The 23,937-nt window shown below is 41.7% G+C and overlaps 1 protein-coding gene across 1 annotated transcript in view; it reads right to left on the bottom strand.

Moving 5' to 3' along the window:
* The window catches only part of LOC104078192 (poly(rC)-binding protein 3-like), a 47,289-nt gene extending 25,236 nt beyond the window's left edge, over positions 1–22,053 (bottom strand). Inside the window, exons 1-4 of the mRNA XM_009579735.1 lie at positions 21,924–22,053; positions 8,267–8,290; positions 8,136–8,168; positions 4,664–4,780 (exon numbers count right to left, since the gene is read on the bottom strand). Of these exons, the coding sequence (XP_009578030.1) occupies positions 4,664–4,780; positions 8,136–8,168; positions 8,267–8,290; positions 21,924–22,001 (252 nt within the window). The 5' untranslated portion in view covers positions 22,002–22,053. The remainder of the gene's footprint in view (positions 1–4,663; positions 4,781–8,135; positions 8,169–8,266; positions 8,291–21,923) is intronic.
* Positions 22,054–23,937: the final 1,884 nt, after the last annotated feature.

The following is a 23,937-nucleotide window of genomic DNA, read 5'->3' as shown; positions in this document are numbered from 1 at the left end:
AAAAAGTCCCTTAATTGTTATAAAGGGCCCCCAAATAAAAAAAAAAAAAAAAAAAAAAAGTACTTTAAACAACTCTGCATGCCTTGTTGAACCAGTGCGGGAGCCCAGTGACACCAGCGCTGATTTCTGCAGTACCTCTGCATTTGTGATGGCAGAATTTTTCCATCCGAGAAATAGCTCAGTGTGACCTTGCTTAGCTTAAAAGAGAAGAAAAAAGTCTTGAACGGAATGAGGCATTGCTGCACAAGACAGCTATCAAATCATTCCTCTGCCAGCCAGTAACTCCCATTTTGTTTAGTGCCTGTGTCAGTGAGAAATTGCAATCCAACATAAAGCGAGAGGGATAACGGAATTTTGCAGCTCCCGTGTATATGAAATAAAGCACAAGTCATGCCAATTTTTCAGCTGGAAGATGCCATCTCACTATATCACGTTTGTGTCAGGTGGAGGCACACGATCATCCAGATGTAGGTAAATAACCCTCTATAGCCACCCAGCACGATCCTGATAATGTTTCCCACTTCCATATCATATGTGGCCTGGCCTCAAAGCCTTCACTGCACTTACTGCCTTCAAAAGCACTTCACAAAAACTGGACACTGCTATTCTCTTTATTTTCTCCTCATCATTTAAAAAGAGCAAAATCTAAACACGCAAGTTCAGCAGCATGGAGTGTATAAAGGAGTTAGTTCAGCTTAAAAACACAACAAAAGAGAAATGAGCAGAAAAAAATCCCCTCCAGAACTGCAGGCTCCCAAGAAGGGCTGGCTGGAGACTTTCTCACAGAACAGTTGTCTATTCTTTAACCTATTTCTTTAACCTCTAACTTTCTGTGGCACTGCATCCATTTCCTGAGGGGTCTGGCAGACACTAGAGCCAGACCTTGCATGGCTTTCTGCCCGCTTGCCTGGGCTGCTCCTCTGCCAGGACAGGCTAACTGGGAGCCTGGAAGTGGTGGGAGAGCCAGCTCCCAGTGTTGAAGCCTTGCAGCATCCCTAGCTCCTGGCATCCCAGAGTCGCAGTGTCTAAGGCTTCCCAAGGCAAGCAAACCTGGCAGCTCAGAAATCTACCAAACCTCCAGGGAAAAACATATCAAAATTCTTCTTTACTGGTTTCTAAATGAAATGTTAAACCTGCCGATTTCCACAGCAAGTACAAGTCTGTGAGGTGGCTCCTCACTTGGTAATGACCACCACAGGATTTACTTTAGCTGTAGCAGCAGGAGTTAGTATTTGTCAAAAAGGCATCACCTCAATTGCTTTTATCACCTTGCCTTTCTCTCTTCCTTATTCCTAGAACTGAGCAATTTCTTCATAAATGTTTGCAAATGAACAAAGATTCTGCCAAACTTTTTCTTCTTTATTTGGAGAAGGTCTGACCACTGAACTCTGCCTGCTGTTTTTTTCCAACACTTAACTACCATGTGTTTCCAGTGGATTATGCATATTTATTCCCAAAACCAGAGCAGCTCCACTCACTAGTGAACTTACAGCTGCATTTCTTGTGTGTCAGCCTTCAATCTGGAAATCACTGCTCTAAAATGTCCTCTCTTGCAACTCCAGCCTGGGTTAGTGCCATTTTTAACAACTCTCTTTTTCCTCTGCAGTGAATACTTTAGTTGTTTATGTAATTATCTACCTAGCTTGTAAATTAATCATCAGGCTGCTATCTGTCTATTTTTCTATCTATCATCTGATGCATTTTGAGATTTTTGCTAACATTAGAAAAGCATTCCAGGGCTCCCATGTCTTCTTAGACCTGCTTATCCCCAGCTATACAGCTGTAGGGTTGAAATTCAGGGTTCAAGGGCTTCATGTCAAAATGCTTCATGTGGGCATACATAACAAATACCAAAAAATTCCTCAAACCATCCATCTCACACATGCCTCTTCTTTGTTCTGTTTGAAGGTAGCTGCGATAACCAGAGCTGGGCCAGGCACTGTCTGCTCTGGGATTTTCAATTTTTTACATGGCTGAAGAAATCTCCAACAAAAAGATATGCATGAAAAATAACATTTGGTAGCTAGCTCATTTGTAATTCCTGAAACAGTACTTTATTTTGCCTCCAAAGGGTTAGTTACCTCATTTTATTGACAGGACTAATTATAGGAAACCTAACTGATTATGAGAGACATTTTTCTTTACCACTGTTCTTTTAAATATACCAGAAGCAAATTATGTTAAAACTAAATACAAATATTTCAGAATATAACTGCAGCACCTTATCTGCAGGGAGTGCCAATACCCCTTTGCTAATATCCAGATGAAGAGTCCAGACTACCCTCTAAAATCTAGAAGGGTAAATATGCATAAAATCCAGTCAGATGCCCGAATTTCAGATTTCTTTGCCTTTTGCTAGCTCCAGCACTTTCAAAGACAACATGGTGTTGGGTGATGTGGTGGGTGTGATGCTGTGCAGTGGTTCGATGTTTTTATGAGAAATGCAGCGTTATTTCCACTAGGTACTTGTTTTGTGGGAACTGGCAGGGGTTATCTCTGTTAACGATTCCCTCAGCATTTTTCAGGGTAAGGCCTTAAGCAGAGCTTGTTTTTCATGCGGAGAGGAAAGAGACTACTCTCTCCAGGTCTCCGTGGATTGGAGGGTATGGTACCGTACATGAAGCTGCCTGTTAAGCTAGAAGAAACAGGGATTGGTACAAGACGAGTAGGAGATAAAGCTGAGAAGGCGATGACAACAAGTGGTTTTAAAATTGGGCTGGAGGTAGTTACTTATGTGGTTCTGCAGGATTCAACTCAAAACAATTATAATCTCATTAATAACTGGTAAGGAAAAAAAAAATTAGCGTTCTTATAAGATATACCATGCCACAAAACCAGGGTAATTTATCAACATATTGAAAGATTGGAATATCACACAGGAAGATCTGAAAACCCATGAAGGATTGGAGAAATATAGATGGAATTAACATTTGCAGTACAAAAAAAAAGGGTCATTTGTCTGGGGGCTGACAAGAATCTTTGGTCTCTGCAGAGACCAAAAAGGTTCCCACTGAAAACACCTGAGTGGGAGCTGGGGATACCTGCCAGGCACAGCACAGTGCAGAACATTACACTAGCAGAAGGTGAGTGGTAGAGATACATTAGTGTAATAGCCAGGACAGGGGACTGTTAATGCCATTAAATCAAACCCTTGTGGAACTTAATTTGCAACCTGTCCACAATTAACACATACATTTAATACAAATTGTAACTGGGAAAAGGTAGAAAGGGACTACTAGAGTCACGAGAGGGGTGGGGAATACATCCCCTGAAAGACTGAGCTTGGCTCACTTACTCTGGCAAAAGCAAGGGTGTGAGGGGACAAAACTGGTTTCTAAAAATATGTCTAAGAAGGGAATCCTCAGAAATGGAAAGGCAAGAGTTGTTTAAACTAATGGCCAGTGCTGGCACAGGAACAAAGCTGCATAAACTGCTTGTGAATAAATTTAGGTGAGGAGTGAAAAGAAGGTGTCTAATTATCAGAGAACTGAGGTTGTGAACCCAACATCAGGAACTGGAAAAAAAAAATCTAACTAGTTTTTGATCATGCTATAAAGAAAATTGCAAGACATACTGCTTATGCTAGAAGACAACTGCATCCGATGACCCACAAGCTCTCTTCTAGTCCTGTTACTCTAAACGTGAAGAATCACCTTGGGTAAACAAAAGCACACGCTGACATTTCCCGTCAATGCTAGCATCTCCCAGTGCTATGGGGAGTTGTGGAGACTAACCTCACTGACTTGGAGAAATAAGTAGTCTTAAGAAAGAGATTCAAATCCCTCTGGTTTAATCACTGATGGACAGACACAGCCCCTTTCTCCTGCTGCAGGCAATTCAGTCTACCTATCTGCAGGCTCTTCCTTCAGCAGAAGGTAAATTGCCTTCTGCAGGGTCCTCTGTCTCTCCACAGAGGACAGGAGAGACACCCAGACCGGATGTCTGATTTTCAAAAGCCAACGGAGTTAAATCCTCTCCTGAGTGAGCAGGGTTCATGTTCTGTAGCCTGCTGCCTTTTCTGTGAGGTTTCCCATTAAGTGGTGACCATATCTAATTGTAGTTGGTCCATGAAACCTGAGGAGATCCCAGCACTTTAGGTACATATCTGCACAGAACAGTAATTCTACAGTAAATTGAGCACTCTCTTGCCTCACTTACTCTTAGTGCCTTTTTTTAAATTAATTTTAAAAGCCAAGCTTTAAATATGGTAATTGGTAATCAGATAGTTTGTTTTTAAAATAAAAATTTTCTAGTTGAATGAATTATATATTCATTTTGACATATATAAAATTTACATCAATACCAAATGGAATCATATAAAAACAGAGCTAAAAGTTAAGCAATTATTCTTTTCAAATCAAACCCACAATGGGACTAGAAATTTTCCAAGACATTTTTCCTACCATTAGTGCACATTACTAGAAGCAATTGCTTTTCCCTGAAGCCTCCAAAAAGCAAAAGAAATGATCAAACAGCTTGTAAATTGACCCATTATTTTTCCTCAGCGTTACAGCCAAAAGCATTATAAAAATACAACCACTTTCACTGCTATTAAATAGAACATTAAACAAATCATATTTAACATTAAAGCAAACATGAGAAAATTCAAACAATGTTTGTATTTCAACTTGAAGAGAGAAAAAAACGTATTTTATTTGCTTACCTCTTCAAATTTTAGTGCAATCATAGAAAAAGCTTTAAAAATTGCGTCTGTTGGGCCTGTTATTGTCACAATTCTCTCTGGACAGGAGCCTTCTGAAATATTGATTCGAGCACCACTCTGTCAAAAAGAACAAATATTTTTCAAATTTATACTTCCCAGGGGGCAAACTAAGTAGGATTAGGGATATAGTTTGGGAATGCATACCCTGAGGCATCTAATTCACTCCCCTACAACTGCAGCCCCAACATCATACAATTTCAGCATAAACTGATCACACTCCAAAAATTCATCTAACTGCGGGAAGCCGGATTCTGTCTGGCTAAATACTTACACAGCCTTCATCACAGTATGCAAATAGCACCTCTGTAACTCAAAGTTGCAAATAATTGCATAATCAAGTCTTTTCCTTTCCCTCTTGCAGGGTAAACCTTAAGTAGGACCGGAGCTGCAGAATTTCAGACGAGGTTGTTTTCTCCAGGGAGCATCAACATCTCCCGGGAAAGATGCACCTCTCTGGTTTGGAGACCCAAAGGCAGGGCTCCATCTGTCTAGCTGGGGCATTGCTTTGCACTGCGGAGAAGGTTCCTTCTAGCTGTGTCTCATGTGAAGGAAGTCAATTAATATGCACTGAACAACCCTTTAATGGAGTAGCGGTAGGACAGGCAACAGTAATGGTGTTATCTCCTTAAGGCAAGGAGCCTGTTGGAAGAAGTTAGAAAACCGTAAGTCTTGGAGGCAAGCCAGCATGGCTCTCAGGTACGCTTAGTCCCCTTTATGCCACTGTGGCAGCGCAGGGAAAACCCCTAAGCTAGATGTAAATATATTTAAGAGGATCTTGGTGTAGTTAATTATCGAAGCCAGTTCAGGTAGGACCCACCCTATGCTTTCCCTGAGGTTTCAGGCATGGAGATGTGTTAGCGCAGTCTAACAAGTCACTGGCGCCTCTACTCATCCACAGGCACTGACCTTCTCGAGATCGGGGCCTGCAGCAAATGTGAGGTAATCCGGGTTAATTTGGCCCTTTGCCTTCAGGGTTACCACGAATCAGCCCATGTGCTGTGTGCCTGAGCCCTTATTCACGTGCATACTGCTGCCCAACAGCAAGATACCTTATTTCCCCGTATGACAGCAACCAAACACAATTAAAAAAAAACCCCAACACTCCTGATACAAAAATCTTGCTGCCACGGACTCGGCTGGCAGACATACTCAGCGTTCATAGGCAAGCAAGGGCAGCAGACACTTTTCCTGACAGGCCAACCTGAGTGGGACTCGCCCTCATCAAACACCAGCACGGGATCAGGAAGGAGATCAGGGCCCGGGGCTCGTTCACGCCGGTGGCAACGTCCGGCTGCTGCCAGCACAGGCGAACCCGGGGCCGCGGGACTCAGCCTGGCAGGGAGCGCGCCGCAGCGTTCATAGGCAAGCAAGGGCAGCAGACACTTTTCCTGACAGGCCAACCTGAGTGGGACTCGCCCTCATCAAACACCAGCACGGGATCAGGAAGGAGATCAGGGCCCGGGGCTCGTTCACGCCGGTGGCAACGTCCGGCTGCTGCCAGCACAGGCGAACCCGGGGCCGCGGGACTCAGCCTGGCAGGGAGCGCGCCGGGTGCCATGGCGGGGAGAGCTGCCGGCAGCGGGGCGGGGGGGGCGGCCTCCACGGCCGCCTTCATGCAAAGCACGGCTCTTCCTTTGAAACTGGAGCCATGGGAGCTTGTCTGAAAGATCGCTCCACCGTGGATCGGCGGCAGCCAAAATTCACAGATGTTACTCCTCTGATAGACGGCCAGTCAAAGCAGAGCTACAGCAATTAAAATGTTATGTGGCGGCTTCCATATTTGTGTAGGAAGTTAACAATGGCAGGGCACAGAACCGAGGTTTTTGTACTTTTCTTTAGGCCCAAAGTTGTCTCTGACATTCTTGCTCCGAAGAGCAAGATAAAGTTGCATTTCATTCCATAAAGATGGCATGCAACTTGCCACATCTGTCAGGAAAGTTAAAATAAAGTTGTGTTTTGCTTTTAAAGAAGTACTGAAGAGTTATCATCACAGGAAGACATAGCCTCTTAGTCCTGTGCTGATATAAAGATGCATATAATTCATTAAAAAACCCAAACAACCCAATAAAGCCTCTTGTGACCACGTATACGTGACGGTAGGTTTTCAGGAGTGGAAGAAGAACATTTGTTATTTATCTTGAAAAACTAACTAGGGATCATAACTCTTCTCTAAGATGTTTAACTCAGAAGTCAGGAGCACTCTGCAATGATGGCTTCCCTTTTGTACGTGCAATTTATATCCAAAGATGTCTGCCCGTGATCATAATTAATAATTAAACTACAATGTGTTTAATCAACTGGCAGGATTACTTAGTATATTGGAAACTTTTTTTTTCTAGTATTTTTTTTTAAGTCTTAGCAAACGTACTTATGTGTGAAAACAAGAGTGAAAGCTCTTATCATCAAAAAAGGAGTTCTGAACTCAGTCAGCCTGACAATGAACTCCCTATTGTGTATATTTAAAGATGTATCTCAGCAATTTTCTTTACTACAAATACTTTGAGATATCTCTGCCATAGACCTTCTGTCAGTGCATAAAACAACAAAGCGCTGACATAGTAATGTACTGCAGATTTACCAGAACCAAATTGACTTTTCTTGAGGCATCCTCTCTACACTTTGCACTCCTAAAGCTTTAACCAGTAGGATTTGTCTTTTGCTTTATGCTTTTAGCACTTTCATCAAAGAAGGAAAATTACATGGATCTCCAAGTAAGATGTGCTGCCTTGCAGGACAAATGTGGGTCTGTAACCTCCACCTGGGCACAATCCTCTGAAGGCAGTGCAGCTTGCTGTGCGGCAGGGCAAGACACTGGGGAGACTGAGGTTTATGCAGTGCCATGTTTTAGTTAGCCTTTTTGTGTTTACAAAGGTTTACAACCTTTTCAAAGATCTGCGGTGTGCAGATCTACCTTGTCCACAACCTACTCACAGCTGCAAAATGACGAAAAGTTAAGGCTTTGCCAAGACATGGCAGAGGGATACTTTGGCTTATGCAAGTCTGGCACCAGCTCTGCTGAAGCTCGTATCTACCCTCAAACTTTATGTAGCATCAGTCTTGGTTTCAGATTTTGGAACCTCTCCAACCAGGAGGCCAAGCCGTGTGCAGGACCGATGTAAAGAAAGATACAGTGGTTTTGATGCACAAAATCAGGCTGGCTAAGCTGTTCCTGAGATAAGACAGCAGCAGGCATATTGCTATGGGAATGAAAGACTCCAGACTGCTGTGGTGATAAGGAGGTTACATTAACAACGTTTAATTTAGGCCAGCACGCTTACACACCACCACTTGCAAAGGATGGTGGTGTTAAATTAACTGCCCACTTGATGGCAGTATCGGTCTGCACACGCTGAACTTCCCTGTACTCTGAGCTGGAAAGAAAGGCAAGTAAAGACATCAAGGCTTGTCTTACCTCCTCCCTCATCTTCTTAACTGTCTCACCTTTCTGTTAAAGAAATAGAAAAAAAGTTAGCCTGGGCTGACGAAGTGAACTGATATACAATATTTTGACATGAAAATAAAGAGAGAAAGTAATTTCCTGACCTTTCCGATAATGCTTCCAACCTCCTGAAACAGAAGAAAAAGACACTGTGAATGATCGATTCGCTACAGGTCCTGAGCTTCTTCCTGCTCCTAAGCTATTTCACTGTCAATTATTTCAAACGTGCAATGTGAATCGTAGCCCCCTTCCATTGTTGCTATATACAAATATGCCATGTTAGATACAAAGGGGCAGACTAAAAATGCAGCTTTGCAATTTACTGATTGTGCAAGAAAAATACCTTCAACAGAAACTGCTCTTGCGGTTACAGATCGATCCTGCTACTATAAACACCGAAAAACCCCTATCAGGTAACGAAAATTTCAAAAATAATAGAACTGCACAACCTGCTAGAGAAAATGGGATATAATACAACCATCAAAATAATTGCTGATCTCTCTGAGTGCAGGCATTTACCCTCTTCACACCATGTAATAGCTAGAGCTGAATTTCCATGCTACCGAGTGTTATTGCATAAACACCTGGTGGCCTGTCTTAATCTCCCTATTAAGCACTTACAGAACAATAATTGCTAATCACTTTTTAGGGATTTGGGAATTGCTACTGGGCTCCCACAACCTTCCATGAAGGGACAGAAAATACTAAGAAATGTCATACAACATCATGAACATACAACAGGGGAACAACTTTGCAGCTCTGGCAACATCCCAAGGGTTAAAAACTCGGTGCATAAAATTGACAGGTAGCAAAAATGAAGCTAATAACTCTAAAATGAATAGCCTGGACACGATACACAAATCATGCAGGTGTGACATCAGACTGGAAATCATCTGAAGGAGAGGAGACCAGCTAAAGGAAAACAAACTCCTCTCCTATACTCAGATTGTGAAATCTACTTCAACGGTTAAAGACTGTCTCACATGGCTGATCTGTCCCAGACATATGATATACAGTTTCCCCTCTCTCCCCCAGTCTATATACTTAAGTCTGACCCATCCTGAAACACAGTCCAAAGAGTAAGATTTAAGAAATTGTCCTCCATTGCTCTATCCAATGATGGACTCATGATAAAGTGCTACTAACTTCACCCTGCATACAGGACTACCTGCAGTGACCTTGAGAGAGCTATTTCTCACCAGAATGTTATTTGTAAGCTCATAATATGAAGCTGCTTGTGCTTGCAACTCCTCACATCCTGCTCACAGATATAAAGACTTTTCAATGAGAAGACGACCTATCTCAATGAAGAACTTTAGCATATGGTTCCTTTGCACTCTCTGCAAATCTGCAGATAACACCAGACTGGGGGGAACAGTCAATACACTGCTGGACAAGGCTGCTATTTGGAGTGACCTAGAGAGGCTGGAGAAATGGGCTGAGAGAAACCTCAGGGAGTACAATGAAGTCATATGAAAAGTTCCATGTCTGGGATGGAACAAGTCCATGCAGCAGGGCAAGCTGGGCAAAAACTTGCTACATACAAACTGGCTTTGCAGAAAAAGTCCTGAGGGTCCCAATGCACAACACTGACATGAGTACATGAGTGTATCAGCAGTGCATCCCTGATCAACCAAATGCTGGGCTGTATTAACAAGAGTGTAGCCAGCAGGCTGGAGTAAATGATTCTTGCCTTCTCCTTGTGTTTGTGAGACCGTGCCCAGAGGATTGTGTCCTGTTTTGGGCTCCTAGTACAAGACAGACGAGGACACACTGAAGTGAATCCAATGCAGGGCCAACAAGATGGTCAGGGGACCAGAGCACAGAACACATGAGGAGAGGTTGAGAGAACTGCATTTGTTCACCCTTAGAAAGAGAAGACCTGGGGGGATCTTATTGTGGTATAATATAAGGAAAGCAACTTGCAACATAAATTCCTACTCAATATGAGGAAGATATTTTTTACCATGGGGATGGCTGGACATTGGAACAGGCACCCAGAGAAGCTGTGGAGTCTCCATCCTTGAAGGCATCCAAACCCAGACTAGGCAAGGCCCTGAGCAACCAGATCCAATGGGATCTGCTTGATTCAGGAGGTCAGACTGGAGACCTTTGGCGGTCCCTTCCAACCTCCATGGGTCTGTGATTCTTCAAGCATGGCCTTATACCCACTGAAGTCAGTGCCTAACTAGCCACAAAGTTCCTCAACCCAGTGAGGCCCCTTCTCAGGTTTATTTTCAAACTTTACTTTTTCTGTTTCCCATTTCCCTTTTTTATTTCCCTTCCTACTTCTCTTCCAAGATGGGATTCTGCTTTCTTGTACATGCTGACCAGAGAACAGATATTGTCCAGACAGGCATTGCAAATCTTCCAGAGGTATCTGCTTTGCAAACCTACAGTTCTGCTGGCTGATGTACAGTAGACCTTTACACATCACACAGCTGTGTGACTGTTCTTGCTAAAGCTTCCTGTGTCCATCTGGGACTGTGAGACGTCTGTACATCTGCACATACAATGCAAAGAAGCAGCTCTGTGAGAAGAGGAATGAATGAAGCGGACTCGCTGCAGTTTTGTGTCTTGTGACCAAATTATCCTGTGTCTCTTAATATGTGGTTTTAGGTCATGCCTTTTCCCGTGGTTGAGACAGCTGTACCAGCATGCTGTGTAGGCTCTCTAATGAGGTGCAGCTTTTTTGTTAGCAGTGACACAAATTTGGGACACCCATTCCACAAAATTTTTAAGATCTTACTATTTTTTTATATCATCATTGTAACTGTGCCAATCTGCCTGTAACTGTTGAATGGGATTAAACAATACAGAGAGTAACACTCTAAGTGATGATAAGCCTTGGGAATCCCTCACGTCTGGTAGTTCATATCTGCCCACTCAGCACATTCAGCAGTTTTACCTCAAAACCTTTTTCCATTCTTCTTAGTCCCAGCTTTCAGAAATAATTTCTTTCACAAAACAGATTCTTAGGAGGTAGAAGGACCTTTTGCTACAGGTGAGCGTATTTTGTTCCAGTTGCTATTGGCAAGCAATCGGATTTCAGCCCATGGTATAATTTCAGTTTTTGTATATCTGAAGTTTCATTAGAAGCTGTAGGCCTGGTCTTGAACCTGCAAGGCTCTGCCAGCATACACTTAGTATGAAATCTGTCCCAATCCATTTGATCATCCTGGGTCTTAATGACAGATACTGTTCTTTCAGAAATGTATGGATGGGTCATGACTAATAAGTGCAAAGATATCTTCCCTGGAAACAGGAAAAGATACTTTCACTTTGGAAACAGAAAAGCAACATACTGTTTGTAGCCCTAGTAAAAAAGGTGGTCCATTTCAAACAAGGAAATTGGGAGTGTTTAAACAAGCAGAGTAGAGCACAAAATATTAGGATTCTCAAGCTGCTTGTTCCACTGAAGTCTGTGGGAGTTTTGCTTCTGATTTCAGTGGGGACAGGAATTCCACCTGACTGATCATCATCTTGTTATTACCAAAGAGTACAAGCTGCCGAAGAACTGGGCGAATGAACAGTGTGAATCCTACTGAGAAAAAATATTTCAATGAGACTGGTGACCAGTTCCTTGGAACATGCTAGCAAATGTCACTGTAATGCTATGGAGTACTTCAAACCTTCCCCTCCTCAAAGGGTGAATTTAAAGCTTATTCTATAAGAAGGCAGTTTCAAGTTTCGAAGCAAAAGCCACCTCTCCCCCTGCACTGGGAGCTGGGATTCTGCTTGGAAGTGTGAGGGAAGGGTGCAGGGGGAGACAGAAACATTAACTTCACATGGATATTCTTAATTTTTCCAGAATTTTTATCTATACAAATTACTAAAAAAAAAAAAAAAAATCTAGAATGCTTCTAAATGGGTCACTTCAGACTTTCTTGGGGCCTTAGCTGTTTCTAGGAAAGCTCCTGTAAGTACTGGTGACAACAGATCATCTCTTTAATTATGATGAGAAATGTACTTCAGCCACAGATTAAATCAGAAGACTCTTTACACCTCATTCCCCAAACTACCAATGCTACTTCATCAAACCTTTAATGTTTCTTTATACAGTCCAATATTTGTTTCATATAGATTCTTATATCACCCTAAATTACATTACTGCTTAATGAGATACCTAACATCGTTTTTATGACACTCAAGTTCTATCAATATTTCTAGCCAAGGTTACTTTGAGGGCTTTGCCTTCTTCAGAAAATGTTTCTAAATCTGCCAGACACCAAACTGTGCTGTAGTTAACTGCATAAGACTGAAGGGATGGGATGTCTGTCACTGACATCAGTTCATTAAAAGTTAGGAGTCCAGTGTAAGCCAGGCACACAGCCTCCTCTGCAGTCCAGGGACAGAGATATTTGAGGATGTTTTGTTCCTAAAAGAGGAGGGGTGCTCCCAGGGTTTTGTCTTTCTCCATCTGCAGTAGAATAAGCCTAGACTGACACTAACATACCTAAAGTTTGGTGAAAGGAATCCTACAGTTGATGTCAAATTCAGCCTCAGTGCAGGTCAGACAGCAGTTTGTCCTAGCAAATAATTGCCTACTAGAATATACTAATAACTCTTGAATTATTTGCTGTTTTCCAGTGCTCAGGAATATGAGCCAAAGGTAAGTACTTATGATCAATTTCAGATTGATTTATTGACTAACCATCTATGCGTAAACACAGTGGGAAAATAAGTTATATGATAACAATTACCGGGTTTCATATAATCACATTTCAACAGCTGATCGCAAGCAGTGCACAAAAAAAAGGAGTTATAAATGGAGGAACTAAAGCTCAGAGGGAGAAAGACAGGTCCAAGGCAACCCGGCAGACTGATGCCAGAGCTAAAAGTACTTCCCAAGCTCCTTGGCCTCAACGTATAAACACCCACCTGTCAGAAGCAGATATGCCACAGCAATATGCTGGATGAATAGGATGCCTCCTAAAAGCTGCAAGTGCGTGCGTGCCTACATCCACCAATACATATGCATACAAACACACACATTTATATATTTGTGTGCGAAGTCAATATATAGATACAGGCACCAAAGAGATACACATGAACTTTCCTTTGAGAAATGACAGCAATTTGGGGTGCCTATCTTGAGATTTATCAAAGGGGCCTGAGTTTCAGATTGTGCAGAGTACCCAGCCCAGGTAATACCTTCCAAAGGGCATATCTCCAGGTGGCAATATCTCAAGCAGGACAGACTCCCACTTGGGCTGCAACAGTGTCACTTTGGAAAACGCCAGGAAAATTTGAAATGTACATGCTGATTTCAGACAGCCTGAAAATAATTCTTTAGCCCAGGGGGCTGAGTTGATTTATATCTATGGTTCTCTTTAGTACACCATTTCTAATAAAATAAATAAAATGTCAAGAGGTGAACCTCACCAACAAGCACTGGAAGACTGCTTAGTATCAATAAAGTGTATCGCTAGCCAACCACCCAATTCATTGCAGATAACTTGAGGAAAGGCAATGGTAAAAAGAGGGGATGCTTGCTTTCATGCTGAAATGCAGCATATGATATTATTTGCACATCTTATTCACATGAATGGGATGAACGGTGGGCCCATCACAGAGCAGAAAGCTATTTCTGCAGTTTTTGTGGTCACCTGAGAGCAAGGCAGCACCAGCAGAACAAAAGGTGGCAGCAGAAAAGTCTGTGAGCCAAGGCTTTTGCAGGGCTCTTGATGGTGCAAATCTCTAAACAAAGATATAAAATAGGCTGTAGGAGAATGCTATTTCCTAATCAATTATCTGGTGTGCCTTTTGAATAACAAGAGAAAGAAATTAGTCATGTTAAGAAAACAAGAGGCTTAACAAAAGGTAACAAACCTAAGTATAAAGATTAACCTTCGATCTGTAAACATAATGTGCGAAATTCCATCATTTTTCTAATTGTGAGGCTAGTTTAACAATTACTGTGGCCCAAGAAATCAAAACAAACCAGCTAGCTGTTTCATATAAAAGCACAGGTCTTGCTCTATTACCATGGGGCATGCAGCTTCTATTATCAGCGCTACAGGGCGAATGGAACACTAACCTCACAGGAGCCCTGAGATAAAGCCACGTCTAGAAGGAAAATACATTTAAGAAATAATATAAGAATATATACTTTCACTCCAAAGCATCTGACAAAACAGAGGCCACATGATAAAGCCTGCAATTTGTTCAGGCAATGCTTTGATTGCATACCTCTAGCTGCTTTCTATGAGCAAGGATAAGGCAGAACCACTAGGACTGATCTCTACAAACAAAAAAGCCTGCTAGAAAAGCATTGAAAGGAAAGAAATACAGCCTTCCACGGTGGGGAGGCACATCCGTCACAAGACAAGGAGGGATCGTGGCAACAGCAAACATCATCTGCGCTGATAAAGTTTTTTAGACCAGCACCGGTTGCCTTTCTCTCATCCATAAAGAGGCATAACATAACCCAACTCTCTCTCTTCGCTTTGTTCTGAGGATAGAGTTGCCAATACTTGTATAAGTTCATGAAGATGCTTGCATGGAAGACCCCAGGAACGTGTTCCATGGAGATGTCCTGAACAATGAGTTTGCAAGGAACACGCGGGGCATCAGCATTTTTCAAAGGCTGGAAAAAAAGTCTTAGTCAGTTTTGGGAAACATGATGTAACGTGTCTACCTTAGGGAACAAACAGCTACCTTGGATAAACTGAGAGTCTGATTTGTGTTCTGGGATTATGTGGGATTAGCCTTACTGACACGGGAGATCTCATGTTCCTAGGTGATGCTTCAGTAGTCACTGTCTGATGCTAACAGCCCTAATTTAGTGAGACACTGCAGTCCAAGCCCCTACTGAGACAGATCTCATGCTAACAAATGTAGTAGTGTGCAAGAAAACCTTCAAATTATGGTCTTTCTGATGGAGATGCCAGTGATAATTATGAATCGTCTGCAGGTCCATCTACCATTTTTTGGGCCAATGGGCATTTCTCATTTGCTTTTTGATAGCAGATGGGTAAGCAATTTACACTCAATTTCACACCAAACCTCCCAGCTTTCCCCTAAAAAAACAAACCAAAAAACAGTTCTGTCCCTTCACTTGTCCCTCCGCCTGTGATGCTGAAGCAGCAGCACTGAGTAGGGGGTGTGCCTTCTGCAGTCTCAGTTCTTTACAGCTGTGGACCCATGAGGAGATTCTGTTTGACAGAAATGGGAAAATTCAGCTATGGAGATTGGTTTTGGGGACATACAGTGGCCAGGGGCTGAGGGAAAAGACTTCTGTCCTTTCCATTGATTTTTTAGGCTAGGGAGAAACTCTCAGCTGTTACTACAAACACACTAAGAGCAGATCCATCTTGTGTTGTGTATTTGCACACCGAGTTTTTTTCCATGACTAGATCTCTTAGGTACCACAGTAATGCAAACAAAACAAGAACTATAATAGCAATAGGCAGGACAGTCAATCCTCATAATACCCTGACAGTGTTCGTGGAAACTAGAAAGAACAGAACAAACATTGGCTTGGTTGGCATTTTACGGCTTGGATTAAATTACTGAAAAGGTGATTCTTAAAGCTATTTTGTTGTATGTTATATTTTAATAAGTAAAAAATAAAAGAAAAAAATGGGGAAGGAGAAGGGCATTACCTTCAAGATGCGGAAAAATTATTTCTGTGCTTGCTTTGCAATCTTTCAGGAGGCAATTAAGCAGGCACAAAAAAGTGGCCATTAAAAGAAATCCCTGATGCTAAAACTATATTATCTGTACTGACGAAAATGGCAATTTTCTCCATGATTTTATTCTGTCTATATTTGAGCTGTTAAGTGTGAGCAAGCACCTTACTAAGTCTAAATTTTTTTCTTTTTCTTGTAAAAAATTCTATATATAGCATCATAAAACAATCACCAACAAGTCTGAAAGTCACCACTGAAACTGGATGCAAGTCCACTGTAACCAGTCTTTCCAGTGCCACAAGGCACCCTTTTTGCTGAAACCATTGGGAGATAGAGTTCCTCAGGTCATCTAAAATTAAGCTGTAAGTACTGGTAGTTTAGTGCCTAAAAATCAAGGCACTCTAGGGTTTTGTCCAAACCTGCACATTTGACTGCAGGTACATTTTTCTAGTTCACTACTGCTGAAACTATGAGAAAATGGTATCAGGGAAGGAAAAACTCCACTCAGTCATCATATCTTTCCATCAGTGCAGGTTATAACATTCTACATAGTGCATGTGCTGCTCTTCCCCAGACATGTTTAAAATCTGCTTGGGAGACTTCCAGAACCTCATAAAAATCTCAATACCATGAATTTCTCTTGGGATTCCCTTATTAGGATTTATTTTCAAAAATATATTTTATCCCATTATTTCCAGCCACAAGCACTTGTATCATTCAAAATAACGACACTCCATTACACTCGTATTTATTCTCTCCAGGTATTTATGAGAATGTCTGAAGAAAGCTAGACGCAGTCTCCTCAGCCTCCTAAAACTTTGCTATTTTTCTGCGAATTCCCCCTCTGCTCAGTCTTCAACATCACTCACACAGGTGGCTCGGGCTGCTGAGCACAGAACCGCAGGTGTGATTTTTCCAGAGGAAAGGTAAGGTAATTACTGCCTCTTTGCCTCATGATGCACCAATGCTATACATCCAAAATTGCATATGCTTTTGCTGCAATAGCTTTCCCCTCCAACTCAGCATATCCCAAATGTGCCACTCTCTAGACACTGTCACATCTGATGCCTTTCAGCCTTTTATGCTTTCCAGATTTCCTTCTCTCACTGAACATGTATCTTCTAAATTACCTTCTCCAGTTAATTGCCTCAACTCTCCAATTTACACCTCTCAGTATTTGGCAAGAGTCCTACTTCCCTGCCAGTTTTCCCTTCCCTCCTTCATCCTACCTGTAAATTATTTCCTTGTTCTTCCTAACATAGCTGACTTTATTAATCAATTTTGTTTTCTATTTCTGAACTCCTTCCCCTTTTTCTAAAAGATTCCTCAGACTCAATAAATTAATACATATTAATATAAAACCAAAAACTTCATTTTCTTGGCAGACTTCACTGCACCCAATATGGTTTCATCGACACACACCTTCATGCAGTGCCTTTGGATACAATGCACTTTTTCTTCTGCAAGTTTGTACTGAAGGGAGGAAGCAGAGACTCCTGCACCACCTCTACGAGATGGAGACCAAAGTGGATTTGTGACCCTGCTGCCCTTTCCATGCTGGCACATTTGAACATTTTCTCCTGTTCCACCTCATGGACCCAACATTTAAATCTCCATTAAGCTGCTTTCCCGAAATCTTTCTACCAGCACAGTCTCTTTACCATCCACATTTGAAATTAACCTTTAATGGTGAGTCTCTAGGGTCTTAATCAGCCTGTTAACACTGGCTGTGTAAATATCCAAACCAGTCTAAAATCATGCAATCATTATCCAGTATAGTCAAAGTAGATGCTTTCTGAAGAGTTATTTCTTTCTGGGCATGCACTGACCAAAACTAGAACAAGAGCAGATGTCAAGTACTAAGGTCTGTTGGCAGAGACCTGTGGGCAAGGCTGCAATTTTCCACAATCTTCCAACCTCATTACCTGTGGCAGTAAGCAAGAAAAAAAACCAGCCACAAGTCATGGGAATAAAAAAATTCAGCAAAAGGTGAGCAAGGAATGATAACAGAGAAACATCGAGCTTCATCTAAGACCCTATTAAATGTAGATAGCCAAAAGAAGTTTGATTTTGACAAAAACTAAAAAAACTAAGAAAAAGTGAAAGACGTGTTTCTTTTGGCACCAGAGCTCTGCCTCTCCTTACAGAGGCTCTGATAGCTGGGGACTGTTTACCCACGAGTGCACACACACTCAATTTGTGTTCCATAAGCCCTTCAAAAATGTTGAACTGATCTGGGTAAACGCTGCCATTTTTGCCTTCGCTGGAAGCAGAAATCTTGCAATCACTGCAACATTCTAATCCTGCCTAGAAATTCTACTTTTAAAGCAGACAAATGTAATAAAATATCCGTACCCATTCACACCTCTGCCCTGCACAGTGATTTTACTTATTTCACTTGAAGAAACAGCAGGGATTAGATGGAAAATACAGAAGTAGGGCAATGCAAACAGCCCCAGACCGTATTCCTTGTTCTTCTCTACTGAAATGCATAAAATAGCTTTATGCCTTAATGTGGTTCATCTTTCTGATTAATAAAAGATGAAAATGCATCTCTGCATTATTTAATGTACTCTGTATATCCAACTTCTGCACATGCTTCAAAAGGCTCTTCAGTTCCTGCCCTCTCCAGAGCAGCATTCAGGTAACTCAGTCAAAAAGGTCCTAGGCAGCAGTGGCTGCAGGGCCATGGCAGCTTTACGGGATGTATTCATTTATGTCTAACTTGTCCTTAAAAACCTCCAGCGATGGATGCTGCGGCATGCCCGGGCAGCCTCCTCCCCTCCTCACACATCTGCATAAGAAGTTTTTCCTAATTTTGCTTTTGAAATTCCCTGCAAATAGAAACAGTTGCTTCTCTGTGGATGTGAAGAACAACTGAGCACTGCCCTTGCAATGTACTCCCTAACACCTGCCCTCTAATTCATTGCGAGAAAGTATGAGAAATGTTTCGTGTTGCTCCTGGTTTCTCTTCAGGGCTGTCACACTATCATAACTTTGTTACTGACGTAACACGGCGCAAGATGAAAATTAAGCCTTTCATCTCACACCATCACACACCCTCTGAAGTTCTGGCTTAGGCGGACACCTTTCATATCAGGCCCTGGAAACATTTACCCTGAGGTTAACCTTTTATACCTTGCAGTGGTTAGCTTTTTGCTGGGCCCGCACAAGCCTTTTTGCTGCTTCCACAGATAAAAAAATTGTTGCCCTCCCTCAACATCACGTATTCTGCCCTGAGAAAATCAAGGCTGTGCCTTGCCTCGTTGCCAGCCAGCTGCTCCCAAATCTTGCTATGCTGCCGAGGAGTGGCTGAGCCAGTCCTGCAAGTGGCCATCCCAGCCTCTTCGGTAGGAGACGTGCACAAAGCCCTGCAGGAGCTCAGCTGGACCTCAGCCGCTTCTTTCCCCAAAGCAAGATAAAGCAAAGAAGCTGATGAGAGGTGTCCTACCTGTGGGGAGACACTGGCCCTGGTTCTTGTGGAGCTCAGGACTGTTCCCATCTGCTTTCCTTTCACCAGACACTAATGTTGTCTTTGATTTTTGCTACTTGCTTTGTTTGTTGTTGTTAAAGATGTTCTTTTGTTCCCTACCTTCTCGCACAGGTCTGTCCATTCATACAAATCCTGATTTTTCTGTCTGCAGGTACAGAATTTAGCTTAATTGCATAATTAAGATGTCCACCCTTGACTTAAAGCCCCTATACAAATCACATGAAAAGTACACGCTGAAAATTTCCTAAGTCTGCAGGATTTACAGCTGAGAGAACTAAGTATATCATAATAGCACAAGTTATGAACTTTCAATCAAAATGAATGCAAATATCACAAAGCACATAGACCTTCCCTATGCAAAGGTACATTGGTAATAGAGGTTTAGAGACAGAGTTAAGGTTAGTGGGGATAGAACCTCGTATTTCCACAAAACATACTAATAAATAAATAACTTCAAAATTATCTTACTTTAAAATTATCTAACTAAATCCAGTTTGCTACTGTTATTTTTTAAAACAAACTTTTCATTCCCCTCTTCTGTTTCAAGTTATGACCAGTTATTTACAGCTCAAGCTCTGCTTCAGTTAATTGTTTTGTCTAGAAATACTAATTAGAGATCAGCAATTTCCACCGATGTCAGTACCACAACAAATCTTAAGGAAGAGCCTAGAAACATGCTTCTACCTTTTTTTCAGAGACTCATACAGCTTTCAGAGTGACCTTCTCATACTGAGTTCATATTGACTCAGACATCCTTCATTCCTCTATATTAGCATTTCTAAATCACAGAAATGACATCAAAGAAACCGTAAGGGTCTGACTTTTATCACCAAAATAAATTCTGATATAATGTACTCTTTGCAATACTTAGGCACAATAGGATACATGATTAGAGCACAGTAGAGTTAACAGTATACCCATCGTGCCTTGTTAACTGAAGATGCATGGTACACTCCCACTTAAAATTTGAACTTTGCAGCTTTTATGGGTTTAATTTAGACTCTGGGGTCTACATATGCATTGAAGATTGGACACATAACACCCGTGACTGTTAAAAGTGGCTGCATACACAATCACTGATGTTTAATACAGAAAATTAGCTTTTTCTAATTTCATTTCTGATTACAATATCTTTTGTTTCAAAAAAAACCCCTAGCCCGCAGTTTAACTAAAATGTCCTGAAAATGACAAATGTTTGATTTTTGCGTTAATGGCATGACTCTGAAAGAAGCAGAGCAAAGCGCACCTAAGCACATGGGAACTTGACTGAAACCATTATGGCTACTTATACCCACCAGGATAAGGACATGCTCAAATGCTTTTCTGGATTGGGACCAGAATCCAGTAGAATCAACCCCTAAGACCTAATTTTGAGTGCAGACATGCGCGCAGATTTTAGGTGGGTTAAGAGAGACTGTTATTAAATTTGTTTGACAGATCCCTATTTAAGATGCAGATTTTACACACCAGATGCCTGCCTGAAGCTGAATATTTCAGGGGGAAAAAAAATCAAACAAAATGGTTGGATCATTTCTGAGAAAATACATAATTTGATCTGAGATAACCTAACTTCTGAGTTTTTTAATTTGCAAACTTAAAGTGTACCCCCTCATACTTCTTAGCAGCTCCATAAGTAAAATACAGAGGAAGATATCTTAGTGTCTTATTTGTGGGTATATCATGTGTGTGTTCATGCCATAGGTTGAAAGCACGCACTGTTTTAAAATGTAAATTTATTTTTAGTTATTAAATTAAATTCCAGGAGTAAAAATACTTTTTAGATTTATATATACAAATTTGATCTCCAAAATGATATATATATATTCACTGTCCCTTGTTAAGAAAGAGCCAAAACCATCTCCTTCATATAACATTCATTCATTAAGCCTAAAAATGCCTGGTGTTGCCTGATGCAAATAATACAAGCAAACCTACGAAATCTGTTTTTTAATTAAAAGCCCATTTTGTGATCTGGCAATGTGAAATAAACGGCTATCAGACTGTTAAGTCTGACAATACTGAATTGGCTCTTTGTCTATGGCACAGATTTCACACTTATCTGCATGCTTAAGTGCTGCGCTGGACAGAAACTAAATGCCAGTCAACCTTCCAAAACAAACCCGCAGGGGACCTGGACAAATGCTTGGTATATCAGTGAGTTCGCTCTAATAAGATGCTACATCAGATTAACGAAGAACTATCCCATTTGCATTCAACAGAAACAGACAGTAATTCTGTGGCGATTATTTCACACAAGTCAATGCTCTGGTATCTTAAAAAACCCTGCAAAACCCAGCAAATGATGAGAAGGGCGAGCCATATGCAGGTCAGCCTTACACAAGGGTCTGCGTAATTTGGCTATCAATGAAAGAACTCTTTTTTTGCCGCTGGATCTGCTCAAAACGGGTTTGTTACAGGCAGGGTTTGTTCCAATGAACCCGGGCTGCAGTGCAAACTTAAGTATGATGCCTTGAAAGGCAGGGGGTGATTTTTCGGTCATGGCAATGGTGGTTTTGACTCAAGTTGGAGGAGGAGGAGCAGACCCTCTGTCAATGCCACTGTCAGGCTCTGATGGTAACTGCACACACTCGCTCAATACACAGGCAACTGCTGTGGCAACAGCAAATGCTTCACCTTGCCATGCATGAGAAGGCGTATGGTAAGCGTGACATTGAGACCTCCTTCAGTCACTTTTGTGTCCTTCGTGTTCATCCTGGCCTTGTATCTTCAATACTTGAAAGCAGCTTTGTTTTTCTTTTTTTTTCTATTCACTTTTAACCTACGAAGACAGGGAGAGAGAAAAAGAAAAAGTACCATTGAGTGGCTGAAGCTACTCTGAACTGAGAATATCATGTTGTACAAACCAATTAACATTCCTCCCTTTGATTTTCTGGACTACAGTTTAGTGCTGAAAAGGCTCCTTTGATTATTATCCCTCCCCAACCAACTCTTTAGCCCTTCACCAATTACAAGATAAACTCCCTTCTGAAGCCTTAAAAATTCTTTTAACTTCCTGTATTTCGAAGCTGAAAGTACAGAGCACAATAGAGTGAAATACAATGTTCTCTTCTGAACAGCACTTTCTCTCTGTTATACGCAATGTGTGTATATATGTGTGTATATGCAATATATATATGTGTTTTCACATGTGCCTGGTGCTGTTTTAATTTTTCTCTCTGTTACTACCTCTTTATTTTTTTTTTTTTTTTAGCTCTTGCAGAAGAGATATTTTTGTTTTCTCTCCAGCAGGAGAGAAATTAATTCTGAGCCTAAACACTGATTCCTGCCAGCAACAGCGGATGACACATTATCAAAGACATCTGAGTAACTAAGAGCCACTTGCTGCTGTAAATCTGGGCACTGTCTGACTTTGTTTTTGTCTACGAGGCCCAGAGGTGGCTCAGTCCCTCGAAGGCCAGAGCTGAGCTTCAGCCCTAAGTAGAAGGAAGATTTTTCTTAATTCCTAATGACAAATTGCAGATTTTCAGTCATTTACAAAGCCATAAATATCCTAAAATGCTAATGAAACCTGCAAGGGCTGGCTTTGAAGGGATAAAAAAGATGCGTTATGAGTTTATTAATGCACAGACATTTATCAGTATAAACAAAAATGGGAGCAGGAAAAACTATTACCAAAGGCAGACAAATTCCACAGTAGAGAAGGCTTAGAGACTCCTTATTTGGGTTTGTCCTTTTCAGGACTCTATCTTATAGAGACATCACGCCTCTCAGTAACCATCTCTTATTAATGACACCCTATTAGCTTTGCATCTTGTAGCTTCCCAAAAATTTGGCTAGACTGGGCACTGGCTAATGAGCACCCCTAGGGACAACCATTTTGTGGCTCAGAGCGTACAGCAGTGTCTCACCAGGGTGGCAGGCTATTGTCCCTTTGCAGAGACTGCTCAGGCATGGGACCAAACTACTGGAGGGACCTACGAGATCATTCCCCTAAAAATGCTGGAGGTAGTATCAGGCAGACTGTTTCATTAACTGATTAAGGTCCATCTTAAGAGTCACTAAGCACTGACATACTAGACCAAAGTAAAGCCCATCTTTGTTGAGCATGTTGTGTGTGAGAGAAGTCAACAGCAATGCTTAAAGAAAGAGCACAAGAAACATGTATGGAGTCATCCCCCATAGACTTGCTGAGCTGCCAGCAATCAGCGACTCAGGGTCTTATGGGAGACTGCATCCAGACCAGCATTTTCAAAAGCCATTGGTGGACCACACCTCCATGAATTTGTCTACTCCCTTCTTGAATCCATACATCTGGTCTCCAAAAGTTCTGGTCCCACCGATTAATTATTAGTGTGGGAAAAAGTGCTCCACTTTATCTGGCTTAAATCTGCTGACTGTCATTTTCCCTTGTTATACATTTTGCCCTCTGTGTATTATCTGAAGACCATCCCAGAAAGTCACTCCTCTGATGGCTGATGCTTCTCACTTCAGCCTGAGCCTGTAAGTGGCCAAGCCACTCCTGATGTTTTTGACGCTGGGAAATACACTGGAAGATGCCGAGTTTTCTCTAAAGTCTCTGCAGGAGGACTTAGGACCACAGAGAGCTTCTGTGCCTTCGGTGACTGCAAGAATAAGAGGCAGATATGTTCGAGGACAGGTGAAAAGAAGGGGGAGAAAGAGCAACTTA

The sequence above is a fragment of the Fulmarus glacialis genome, unplaced genomic scaffold, assembly GCF_000690835.1.
Source record: "Fulmarus glacialis isolate BGI_N327 unplaced genomic scaffold, ASM69083v1 scaffold14236, whole genome shotgun sequence".
Lineage (NCBI taxonomy): Eukaryota > Metazoa > Chordata > Aves > Procellariiformes > Procellariidae > Fulmarus > Fulmarus glacialis.
The sequence above is the reverse complement of the archived record's forward strand: the minus strand, read 5'-3'. Positions and strand labels throughout refer to the sequence as shown.